Source organism: Suillus paluster (genome assembly GCF_016628075.1).
Source record: "Suillus paluster strain FC165 chromosome Unknown EDB91scaffold_540, whole genome shotgun sequence".
Lineage (NCBI taxonomy): Eukaryota > Fungi > Basidiomycota > Agaricomycetes > Boletales > Suillaceae > Suillus > Suillus paluster.
Genome location: NW_024538100.1, coordinates 1 through 13465, shown reverse-complemented (window position 1 = coordinate 13465; position 13465 = coordinate 1). Strand labels below are relative to the sequence as shown.

General features: G+C 49.2%; 1 protein-coding gene across 1 annotated transcript; it reads left to right on the top strand.

The window, feature by feature from the left end:
- Positions 1-9734: 9734 nt before the first annotated feature.
- On the top strand, positions 9735-11788 carry EDB91DRAFT_1341432 (uncharacterized protein; the record flags this gene model as incomplete). The annotated part of the gene is made up of 7 exons (XM_041325735.1): positions 9735-10464; positions 10515-10745; positions 10803-10847; positions 10903-11032; positions 11082-11232; positions 11283-11383; positions 11434-11788. The coding sequence occupies 7 exons, from the start codon at positions 9735-9737 to the stop codon at positions 11786-11788; spliced, it is 1743 nt and encodes a 580-aa protein (XP_041168413.1).
- Between the last annotated feature and the right edge of the window lie 1677 nt (positions 11789-13465).

The window sequence follows — 13465 nt, the reverse complement described above, 5'->3', positions numbered from 1 at the left end:
GTCGATCATCTAATGACCAGCTTCGAGTGCTTAGATATGGTGGTAAAGGGTCATGCATGTACATTTCGTTTGCAATACGACGTGGTTCAAACGCTCACTACAGTCCATCCCACTCGCCGTTGCTCTAACTAACGAGTCAACGGATTCGAATTCACGGTTGCATGGAAAGCCATAAACCCACCATCCGGACGTGGTGTCGCCCCTCCAGGCGCCGTGAGGCGGAGAAGCCTTGGCGTATCCCGAGATGAATGACGCAGTTGCGTATGAAATGTCGTAGGGATCGGTATTGTAGTAATTTGAGGAGAAGAAAAGCACGTAGCTGCAATGTTTTTGTCAGTCTCGGATTTAAGTACACATTCAAGTTATATTGCATTGCTGAACTTACGTTCCGTCATGCAAGATAAGTGCTGGAGCTTCGATCAGGGGCTCATCGGATTGCCCTCTATCTAAATTTGGACAGGATCCCCAGCAGTAGGCGTGACACCATCAGCCTCCATCTCCTGGAGCATGATGGGAGTAGGATATTCTTCGTTGGCATTCCCGCAAGGTCCGCCTCCTTCCCGTCCACCTTGTCCACGATATAGCGCGTGCCACTGGTATCCTGGTATCCTGCGGGGTCAATTGCACCTCCGCCTGTAGTTTGACAGCCAATGGGCTGGGACTTGGGAGTGTACGGTCCGACAGGGGAGATGAAAGTAGTAGCTGCTACGCGGTGAGTATTTTATCATGCGGAATAGTCTGCAGACCCAACCAGAGTTCAATAGTACCTGAGGGATATGGAATCGACCTGCACATTACAAAAGTTCCGTCCCTTCTGCCAATAACACCAGGTACCTGAGTACTGTTCGTGGTTGCCCAAGACCCTACATTCGGGAGTGCATCAACACCCGATTGCAATTCCCAAGTGACACACCATCATCAGGTGACATAGTGATTTGAATGTTGATATTGCCGGTGTGAGTGGCAAATGCATAAGTACCCACACTGGTCACAATAGCAGTATCATGGAAGTTTGCAGAAATGACAGGGCCTTTGACCATAGCCAGAGTCAGAGGGATGGCAACTAGAAATGCTAGGGCGACAAGAGTCCTACTGAAGCCTGGCATTACTGAGAAGAAGAAAAGCTATTTCCACAGAAGTCTGACAACACCTATGGCGCACTTGATATATGTCCGCGGTATCTGACATACGATTTCATCGGAGTGGAACTGAGTGGGGCTGCATCAAGTTGGAAAGCAAATACCTTCGGCGATCGCTTTTCCTGTGCCAGTTGCTTGGTCTCAATATTACAGGCCTAGGCACAAACCTCGGACACGTATGGAAGGGGTCGAGGGTCTCGACAAGGAAATCAGTCTTGTGCTGGTGGCATAATGCTGCAATACAGGACATGTATCCAAAGATTACCAGTCGCAGGAAAGCTCTGGCGGTCGCTTGCATCATCATTTCGCTGTCCTCGTCTTGAACACTATTGTCACTTTCTCGTGAATACAGCGAATCCTTCCAAAGTGCGGCCAGCTCCACTTGCTGTTCGCCATGCAACTGAGCGAGCGAGTTCGTAATCCCCTTGACTCTTCTCCATCAGCCACCTGCCCATGATGACGCAGGTTGCACGGCGTCAACTAGCTACGCACAAATCAAAGAACCTTTTCGGAAGACAATACCAGCCGGATGTGCGCAGCTCGCAGTAAAGGTGATGCGTTCGGCTGTCGAGCAATTTTTCGGAGGGAAGCTAAAAGATATGCATGCTAATTTTGCAGGCTAAGCTGAAATACACGAGAGATGAATGGTATTCAACTCACTAAATTCGGATCCAGCGTGGACATTTTGCACCACTCCTCTATAAATTCAACATAGACTTAATCATGCCAGAGGCGTTCGTGCTCCCGGCGCCAACAGCCGCGGAGAGTGTCTCGTTTGCAGATTGAAGCGGCATCAACGAATTCTTCGCCTTCGGCCAAGACAAAATCATCACTATTCTCCTGGGATGCAAGTTCTCGAAGTTTTCTTGTCGCCAGGGGTCTTCACGGCGTGAGGGTCATCCGGTAGTGTGTCTTTGAGAACACTATAAAGATGATCAAGAAGGGCTGTGCGAAGGCGCTCTTGACTGGGATACGAACGGATTAGATCCTCAAGAGCTGAAAATAAACTTATACTAGGCAGAGCTGTGGAGTCCAACTCAATTTGAGTCCTTGGAGAGGAATGATGAAACAGACCTTTCGCAAGCGCTCGAAATCACAGACTTGACGATAGCACCATCCATAATGGCCTGTCGTGCTTTCTCACCTTCGTCACCTCCCTTCTCTGCTGCTATCTCTTCTGGGGTGAGTGACGCCATATCTTCCTCAGCAGTTTTCTCCGTCTCAGCAGCAGGTTGATCCTCCTCATGAATTCCCAGCACGGTCCACCTTCGTTTCATCCCTTCCACGAAACCCATTTCCATTCGCACGTACTCTCTCCACATATCGACACTGTCGGCATTGAGTCGAAGACCACGCTGAAGGAGGGCGCGTGCCGCGGAAGGGGACATGTGGCCAAGTTCATGAGAGGCGCAATGATATACAATGCAGGGGTTCTTGGATGAAGCTGGAGGGCCCTATATGCACGGTTAAAAATGGACTAACCAATGCCGGACTGGATGCACCTGGCTGTTATACGTCCCACTAGTGAACGGGCCCTCTCACGCTTTGCAACTTGGATATATTGTATCCACAATCCCACGTCCGACTTGAATTTCTTGAGCGCACGTTCGAATATCTGAAATTGTCTGCGAACAAGAGCGTAATCTGATATTGACGGCGCGGTCTTCTCCAGTTCTGAGAGTAAACGATAGAACGGTCAGTCGCAATCCCTGGAAAATACACTTCCGAGGCGCATACTCAGTCTGTCCACACGTTTTCGCCTCAGCTGCTCTAGATTCATCTCATATGCCGCGTATCGCAGGAAGTCGCTCTTTTTTGGGATGCGACGGACAAGTGCGGTTTCAAATTGTGTACGTTTTTTCACGATCTGCTTGACCTCAGACTGAGAGCAAAGTTGGATGAGACTGGAGGGTAATGCGGTATGAGTCGGACCCACGCACTTGGGTGAACAAACTTTTTTGGACAAGGTCCTTGAGCTCTGCGAGCATCTGGGTTCCTTTAGCCAAAGCTGATCCTTTTGAAGGGGTAGCGTACCTGCTCTTGTTGAAACTGTACCCTCTCCATCCTTGGTGTGTGGATGGTGGTCTCTCGAAGATATTATCAGTGCAAGTTCAGGTGGTAAGGCTGGAATCAGGTAGGAGCAGTTCGTGCAATGGAAATGATCAAATAAATTAGCACGTGACTTATTAGGACAATTATAACCCCTATGTATATGCCGCTTGGACAGTGAGAATTATCGTTCTTGATTCCTGAAATGCTGTAAGTAATTACGCTGTACGGCCGTAATGTCTAGTGCGCCTTGAGGGGGTTTGCAATCCTAGACGTTGGTACACCAATTAATATCCACATACTTCTTCCTGAAATTTGTATCGTAGCCCACAGCTCATGACCATTTGTTCCACACTCGTCCAGGAAGACTCCACACCCCACCCCGCCTCACGACATCTGGCATATATCCTGTCTCAACACCTGGAGAGGCTTCAACAAGAATGCCATTTTCCCCAACTACACTCCCATGTCCTGCGCTCGACGTAACCCTGATTTCAACCAGCCCGTTCCTAGGCACGGGCCTCGGAGAGGACAACACGATCATCGGGGGAGGGCACGGGTCTGGAATATGCGGCTGCTGCATGGGATCAGGTGGGGCCGAAAGATCCATGCCGAGATCCATGTCCACGGTTCCACCCATGCTCATGCTCAGCCCAGGAATGTCCATGTCCATCTCCAAGTCGCCCGCACCAAACAAGCTTGCTCCACTGCTGGAGCCTGCGCTTGCGGGAGGTCCCATGCCAAGCCCGCTGTGCTGGGACGTAAATGGATCGGTCTGTTGGGACAATGCCGATAGAGAACTGGACGGGAGATAAACATTCACTGGGATAGACTGCGGCGTGACTGTTCCTGCGAGGACCGAGGCGAGCAGAGCACTTGATGCCACATTCGATGGCTGTTGGGGTGGTTGCAGCACTTGGGGATTTTCAGGCGACCACTGAAGTATGCTCAGTGATTCGTTAAGCCAGCATTGTTCTCTGACAACCTGGAATAATGTGATCTAAGGATAGCTTGACAGTTTGGTCGAAATGGAACTTGCCTCCAACACTCGCGAGATTTGTTTTACGCTCCTCACCGGAACTCTCTGGAGGAGAAAACCTGGTTCTAGAGGTGCTAGAAGGCGAAGATGTAACGGTGGGTGGATGCCGCTCGGTGATTTCTAGATCAACGGTCAGCGTGTGCTTGTGCCCCCATTTGTTCCACACACATAAGTTGAAGTATAGTATTCCGCCGATGAATTTTTATTGACCTATATCAGGTGTAAGTACCGGCACACGCATGCCTATAACTGTAGAGAAAAATGACTTACCAGTAAGTCGAGCCAACTTGTCCCAGCTCCTGAGCCCGCCTGTGAAGGCGCCACACCAAAATCTCCAAAATTCATATTGCTCATGTTACCCAGACTCGACATTGACCCGATGCTGGACATGCTCCCCATTGAATTCAGGTCGACAGCACGAGACTCGACGATCCCTTGAACGACACGCATACGGTTCTGGGACATTACCACGCCATTCTGGGGTGGCTTAGCGGTGAAGTCGAGTACCCACATGTGCGAGGGGGAACTCAGGAGCGTATGGTCGCCGGGGACATCACTTGAGTTGATGTTGGACGTTGCTACTTCAGCGCAAGGGACCAACCTCAGTGTAGCGATGGTGACATCTTCTAGAGTATCAAGTAGCGCTGTCTTGAGATGGGTTATAGGAATGTCAACGTTCCACATGAACGATTGTTTGGATGACGGAGAGCTGCGAAGGAGCTGAAGATATGCACGGGGTGAAAGCCAGACTAGGAATGACAGTGAAGGAGTAACGAGGAAGGGTAGGGGAAGTGCGTGTTGTGTGAGGAGTTTGTCGAGAGTTTGAGTCTGTGGTGAACTGTGTATATCGTGCGTCAGGGGCAAGCAAGCGGGGCAAAGGAATAAACGTACGCGACCTGCTTTCTAATGTGATCTGAGATTGCAGTTGGTTCCATGAACCAATGAAGTCCTTTCTCATTTTCAGTGGCCGCAAGCCCATCGAGCATCATGAGATACCGCAAGTGCTCTTGTATTGCACGACTACGGCGTCCAGCTTCAATTGCGGGATCCTCTTTTGAGTGTCTGAACGCCATATCTATACCAGCAGCGCGTCTTGCTGCATTGATCCAGCGTGTCACTTCCCGCGCGAGAAAGGCATCTAGTTCTGGTGCTGCTGACGAGTTCCCGGTACTATTTGTATTATTGGCGAAGGACGTCTTGACAGCGACATGATCATTAACATCAATATCAAGCACAAGTACTTTGCCTGCGAGGACAGTTGTTGACCCGTCTACGAAAACTTCCATGCCAAGATTGCGGCCCCATTCCGCGATCTTCGCAGGATGGGGAGGACTTGTGTCTGGATAGATTGCTCTGCTGTCTCCTCGCAGCAGAGACGAGAGGGAAGTAAAGGCAGCAGCTGACTGGTTGATCGAAGATGTCAAAGCGGTATGCTCCTTCATGAGGGCCACGAGCTTGGTGGCATTTTCGCCAAGTGGCAGGTCATTAAGTTGGTTCAGTGCATGATTTAGGTGGTGAGTTGTATTGATGACTGCACCAAGTTGCGCAGTTACTGTGGTATATTCAGTGCTGAGGGGGTGAGCGGACTCAGTCACTTGGACAGGCAACGAGGACTGCACAAGCACATCGTGTACGGCGCTCAGTAAAGATGGATGGGACATGCAAGCTTCTTCAAGTCCAACTTCATCTGGTCAGAAGAGGGATAACGGAAGTTACCGACAACACGAGTTTGAGTGACGGCCTCTGAAGTTCCAAGTTCTCTCTCAACGACGCACGTAGTCAGAAGGAATGAATGTCTTCTATCAGTCTATCTGTCTGGCTAGGGGAGACTAAATCAGGTTGGTTTCACATTCATTCCTGTCAGTGACGCCTTCCTCAAACCTTACTTTGTGGGTGCCAGGCTGTCTGCGGAACAGGAAGGCATCTCTATAGAGTTTCCTTGACCCACGATCATAATAGACCGTAGATCCCTTTGAATGCCTAGTAAGGTGGTGACTAGTACATGCCGAGGCCACGATGCAGCTCCAGGGGTCTCTGGAGGCCCATACTTGTAAAAAAAACTCGTTGTACGAGTGGTTCTTGATGCTATCGCTCTAACCAATGTCCATCATCGAAACGATACAAGAAACTTGGACTTCATGTTCCATCACGACATTATTTCGTGTAGGCTCCATAGCCGCTACTCTCATGTCTTCTCTTGAATGCGAATCTCCGATTGCGGGTTCTAGCTGGTGTCTGGTTATTCGCAAACGACCGCCCAAGAACTTGAAGAAGAAGCATACTAAGAATGATACCCATCTATCCTTCATTCACCTTAATTGTCCCGGTGCATGGTGCGGTACACCGGTCAACGTCACGATCTCTTTTCCGTCACATCCTAAGAATCCATCCCTCTGCACCACATCTATCGCCGTGGTCCTAGATGGGAATGGTTTTAGGGAATTCCCGCTTATCAGTTGTCTCGCTGACGACCTTGGACACGTTCTCGTATCGCTGGAGGTCACATTTACCAATCCACTGACGTACGATATATTCGATGTGCTTCGGCGCGTGGGGCGCGTACCAGACGCATCTGCCACTGCGGGTGCTGCAGAGACCAGAGTGCCCCATGCCTGCTCTGCCCTTCGTGCGCTCGAACAATCACTCAAGACAGGGACATCGTTTGACATCATATTCCAAGTTTACACTCGTCGCTTGTCTCCCGGAAAGGTCACAAGGCCGATTCCGATTTATGCAAGCACCGCTGTGCTGCAAACCGCAACACTTTTACCAGACTTTTGTACGTTTTACCGTATTTCTTCCTCGTGGCTGCTGAGCTCCGTTGGCAGCCGAAGAAGATCTTGATTTTTCGGACCTCTTTGAAATGTCTGAAGGCGACACTCTCCCTTTCACCTCCACGGAGAGTTACGAGTACGAATCTGATAGTGATCTGGACGACGACGACAATTTGGCCACTGGTGATGAAGCTTCAGCATGTCATGACGAGCGATCTCACACCCCAGTAGACAATGCTGAATCACACGAAGGTTTGTCTTTTTATTTCCAGTATCGAAGATCTTTTTGCTCCATTGATCATCATCACACAGAAGTGAATGATACTGGTTCCAGCATTGACGGTACGGAAACTTAAAACTTAATTCGTATGTCGGATTGACATTGTGAACCCTACACCCGGACTTCAAGAGCAGCCGGGAAATCGAACACTGCTTGTGGAAGGTGTTGAGATAGTACCGGCAGTGACTGACGAGAACCTGAAACGTGGATCTCGAGTCGTCCTCGTAAAAGGCGTCGCCTGGAGGACGTAGGTGTGATGTTTTGTGTCACAGAAGCATCACTGAATCGAGGTGCAGGTGGCACGCCTTCATTTATTATTGTTACACTGGCATTGTCAACTTTGCAAACTTGCGATCTCAAGGTACACTGGAGGCGGCGCATCAGCAGAGTCGCTTAAAAGATGGACCGCCACATTGCTCCCCGAAATCGATTTATTGACTGGCTCGGAAGGTAACTTCATGAAGCTTTCCTGATGTATGTGTATGAAATTCAAAATTACAGCTTCACAATGAACCATTGTCTCAACTTGCTTTAAAGGCCATCGAAATTAGGTTGTCCACGGCCAATATACTGGATGAGGCATTCTCCAAATTCACTTCCAGGTATTGATGATTTTGCCATACCCATGACTACTGCTGACGCCCACCCAAAGACATGATGCTGTCAGAGAAATGCAAGTTGCCCTGCTGGTGAAACACAGAAATGCGTCAGAGGTTCTGCAGGGTCTCCCAACTAAAATCGAAGCCATGGGCATGGGCAATGCGCCCCACGCTGTACCGGTTCTCACTACGTACTGCCAGCAAATTGCCCAGATATTTAACTCTAGTCACCAAAACGGACCTAAACCCGAATCCAAACCCCCCCATACCCAAATCCAAAGTCGATCATCGCCCAAGTCTGTTATAATTCCATGCGCAGACGTGCGGCACGAACGGCGGACCCCCGCACTACCAACCTACTATGACGTCTACTACTACTGACGGCTTACTTGACTTGAATTACACATGCGGGTTCAACCTATTCGCCGTGTATTACTATTTGTGACGGTTTTCGAATTGCTACTTGTTCCGTGATTGTTCCTCCGGCGTCTGACAACTCTCAGGACCTTCCATATACGAGATCACTCAGAATACTCTGGTGCCTACGCATCCTCCTTTTATCTTGAACCATGCAGAGGGTATCCGATTCAATTACATCGATCTTTCAGTTGGAGACCAAGGAGGAACACCTTGCCGCCTGCCTGCAAGGGGTTCAACCATAGTCTACAGTGAGAAGTTTGGACTGGAACGTTTTGGGCTGCAGTACGCAAAAGACAGCTGGGCTATTGCTAAAGCGAAGGTTCAATGAGATATCGCAAGTGCTTTTGTATTGCAGGATCCTCTTTTGACTGTCAGAAAGTCATATCTATACTAGTAGCGCGTCTTGTTGCATCGATCCAGCGCGTCACTTTCCGTGCGAGAGAAAGACATCTAGCTCTGGTGCTGATGAGTTCCCGGTACTATTTGCATTATTGGTGAAGGACGTCTTGACAGCGACATGATCGTTGACATCAATATCAAGCAGAAGCACTTTGCCCGCAAGGACAGTTGTCGACCCGTCTACGAAAACCTCCATGCCAAGATTGCGGCCCAATTCCGCGATCTGCGCAGGATGGGGAGGATTCGTGTCTGGATAGATTGCTCTGCTGTCTCCTCGCAGCAGAGACAAGAGGGAAGTAAAAGCAGCAGCTGCTGGTTGATTGAAGATGTCAAAGCAGTATGCTCAAGTATGCTCCTTCATGAGGGCCACGAGCTTGGTGGCATTTTCGCAAAGGGGCAGGTCATTAAGCTGGTTCAGCGCATGATTTAGGTGGTGAGTTGTATTGATGACTGCATGGTCGAGTCGCGCAGTTACTGTGGTATATTCAGTGCTGAGAGGGTGAGCGAACGAGTCAGTCACTTGGACAGGCAACGCAAAGTCCGGACTGCACGAGCACATCGTGCACGGCGCTCAGTAAAGATGGATGGGACATGCACTGGCTTCTTCAACTTCATCTGATCAGAAGAGGGATAACGAAAGTTGCCGAGTTCGCACAATATTGGTCTCGAGACTCTACGTAGTACAGTGTTACTACTAGTCAGAAGGAAGCTTCAAGCTTCATGACTCTCTTCCTTCGTCTAGTATTAGTCTGCCTAGAGGAGACTGAATCAAGTTGGTTTCACCTTTATTCCTGTCAGTGACGCCTTCCTCAAACCTTCCTTTGTGGGGGCCAGTCTACCTGCGGAATAGGAAGCATTTGATCTATAGCGTTTCCTTGACCCACGATCATAATGGACCATAGATCCCTTTGAATACCTAGTTAGGTGATGACTACAGGCCGAGGCCACGATGCAGCTATTGGGGTCTTCTGATGCGTGCAGTACTTATAACCTCGTGTATGAGTGGTCCCAGCTCCTAGTAGAGTGCTCTATCCAATGTCCATCATCGAAAAGCTGGAAGAAACTTGGACTTCAGGTTCCATCACGACGTTGTTTCGTTTACTAGGTTCCGTGACCGCTATTTCCACGTCCCTTCCACTTCAATCTCCCGTTGCTGGTTTTAGCTGGCGCCTGATTGTCAAGAGGTCCCAGATACCACCGGTGTTGCAGTCACCGGTGTATGGGGCACAAAACCCATTTGGGAACCAACCATCTGGGAACCAGGCATCAGCGGGGTGCCAGCTATTGTTCGACTCCCATAATTGTCCCGGTGCATGGCGTGGTACACCGGTCAACGTCACGGTCTCTTTTCCATCGCATCCTGGTGATACATCCCTCTGCACCACATCTATCTCAGCGATCCTGGGAGGTGGCAATATCCATACGGAAGGTTCTCTTCTGCTGATCACTTGTCCCGTTGACAAGCTTGGAGACGCTCTCGTCTCACTAAAGGTCACCTTCACCAATCCACTGACACGCAATTTATTCGATGTGCTTGCCCACGTCGGCCCAATACCAGATGTACCCACCAGCGCTGAAGAACCCAGAGTCCCTCAGGCCTGCTCTGCCCTTCGTGCCCTCGACCAATCTTTCAAGACAGGGACGTCATTTGACATTATATTCCAAGCATACACTCGTCGCTTTTCCCCCGGAAAGGTCACCAGACCGATTCCGATTTATGCAAGCATCGCTGTGCTACAAACGACAACACTTTTACCAGACTTTTGTACGTTCCATTCTTATTTCTTCTTCATGACGGCTGAGCTCCGTTGGCAGCCGAGGAAGGCCAAGATTTTTCGTCTCTCTTTGAACTGTCTGACGGCGACACATTCCCATTCACTTCACCGGAGAGTTACGAATACGAATCTGATAGTGATCTGGACGACGACGAGGGCAATGATTTGACTGTGGTGCAACCTATAGTGGATTCGGCCCCTAGTGACGAAGCCCCTGGACGTCATGGTCAGCGATCTCACACTCCAAATAAAAATGATCCATCATACGAAGGTTTGTTGGTTTATTTTCAGTGACAAAACTTTCATCCTCATGATCATCATCCCACAGGCGCGACTGATAGTGGCTCGATCTCGTCTTTCTCCAGCATTGAAGGTACTGAAGCTTGAAAATTCATGTGCACGTTAGATTGACGTTGTCAACCTTACAGCTGGACTCCAAGAGGAGCCAGACAATAGGACATTGCTTTCGGAGGATATTGAGACGGTACCGGCGGCGACCAACGAGAACGTGAAACGTGGGTCTCGAGTTGTCCTCATAAAAGGTGTCGCCTGGAGGACGTAAGTGGGATGTTATGTGTCACAGAAGCATCACTGAATCGAGGTGCAGGTGGCACACCTTTATTTATTACTGTTACACCGGCATCGTCAACTTTGCAAACTTACGGTCTCAAGGTGTTGATGTGGCACTCCAGCAGAGTCGGTTAACACATGGTCCACCACATTGCTCCCCGAAGTCGATGTACCAACTGGCCACGAAGGTAACTTCATAAAACTTACGTTGATGCATTAATATTAACTCGAATTACAGCTTCGCAATGAACCGTTATCTCAACTTTCGTTAACGGCCATTGAAACTAGGTTGTCTGCGGCCAACATACTAGATGAGGCATTCTCCAAATTCACCTCCAGGTATTGATGATCTTGTCACACTTCTCGTTGTCACTTACTCCCACCCAAAGGCATGATGCCATCAGAGAAATGGAAATTGCTCAACTGGTAAAACACAGGAATGCGTCAGAGGTCCTGCAGAGTCTCCCAACTAAAATAATGGCCATGGCCATGGGCAATACGCCCCACGCTGCGCCGGTTTTCACTACGTACTGCCAGCAAATTACCCAGATATCTAACTCCAATAACCAAAACAAACCTAATCCCGAATCCAATAACCAAACAGACCTGATCCCGAATCCAACAAACCTAATCCCGAATCCAAAACCCCCGCACTCAAACGGAAAGTCACCCGAACCGCGCGGTAATTCCATGCGCAGACGTGCGGCACGAACGACAGATCCCCGTACTACCAATCTACTATAACATTTACTGCTACTGATGGCTTATTTGACGAACTACGCATGTTGTTGAGCTCGGGTTCAACCTATTTTCCATGTATCACTATCGTTGACGACTTTCGAATTGCTACTTATTCCGTGATTGTTGCTCTGGCATCTGACTCAAGACCTTCCAGATACGAGACCACTCAATGCTCTTGCGCCTACGCATCCTCCTTTTATCTTCAACTGCAGAATCCTCTTTTAACTGTCCGAAAACAATATCTATACCAGCAGCGCGTCTTGCTGCATTGATCCAGCGTGTCGCTTTCCGCGCGAGAGAAAGACGTCTGACTCTGGTGCTGACGAGTTCTCGGTACTATTTGTATTATTGGCGAAGGACGTTTTGACGGCGACATGATCGTTGGCATCGATATCAAGGACAAATCTATTGTCCTTTGAGGTCGAAGAGCCTATGTCGGACATAGCCCCTCACGCGGAGGGCTTACTCCCGCTTAGTCTATCGTAGATGTATGTACTTCCGTGTATGAGTGGTTTTGTCGTAACGCGTACTCTGTCAGCATATTGTCGGGCAAAGGCCGATAATAAGTACTTTGCCTGCGAGGACAGTTGTCGACCCGTCTACGAAAAATTCTATGCCAAGATTGCGGCTCCATTCCACGATCTTCGCAGGATGGGGAGGACTTGTGTCTGGATAGATTGTTCTGTTGTCTCCTCGCAGCAGAGACGAGAGAGAGGCGAAGGCAGCAGCTGACTGGTTGATCGAAGATATCAAAGCGGTATGCTCCTTCATGAGGGCCACGAGCTTGGTGGCATTTCCGCCAAGGGGAAGGTCATGAAGTTGGTTCAGTGCACGATGTAGGTGGTGAGTTGTAGTGATGACTGCATCGAGTTGCGCAGTTACTGTGGTATATTCAGCGCTGAGAGGGCGAGCGGACTCAGTCACTTGGACAGGTAACGCGGAATGCATGAGCACATCGTGCACGGCGCTCAGCAAAGATGGGTGGGACATAAAGATCTATGCAGCTTCAAGATCTGGTGAGAAGAGGGGTGACGGAAGTCACTACCGATCGAATCTGATCAAAAACAATCCTCCATAATGATACAACACGAGTGCTGCCTCTTCTCTGTTAGTCTCGACACTGGATGAACACGGGACGAGGTTAAGAAGAGGAACATGGATCAGGTCACACATATCAGGTCACACATGTCACGGTTTCCGCTGAAAAAGGTCACACACAGCTGGGGACAGGTGGTACGCAATAAAGCCGCAACAGATATCATACTTCATATACTGTCACTTCATCAAGTGTTGTACTTGTAGGTCATATCGTCCTGTGTTCTTCATGCCTTGTCATACTAAGGTTGTCAATATTATGAACTATATTTTCCCGATGAACTTGTCTAGTTGCAATGCGTTCGAAGACTGTGTATATATATCAGACATGTACAACATGATAGTGATCCCTGCGCACACTAGTGCGCATCAAGATGCATGACCGCGTAGTTATAGGTACGTACAGCATTGATTCTGTGCCATTGGTTTGTTTTGCATCCATGAATTCAAGCCAACTCATCAGCAAAACTGACGAAAGTTGGCCAAGTCACTGCCGCATTCTGGACCGGATGCAATTGGGAGTATCGACTGTTCCTTGGGATTGCCGTGACTCTGGCGCCTATGCATCCTCCTCTTATCTTCATC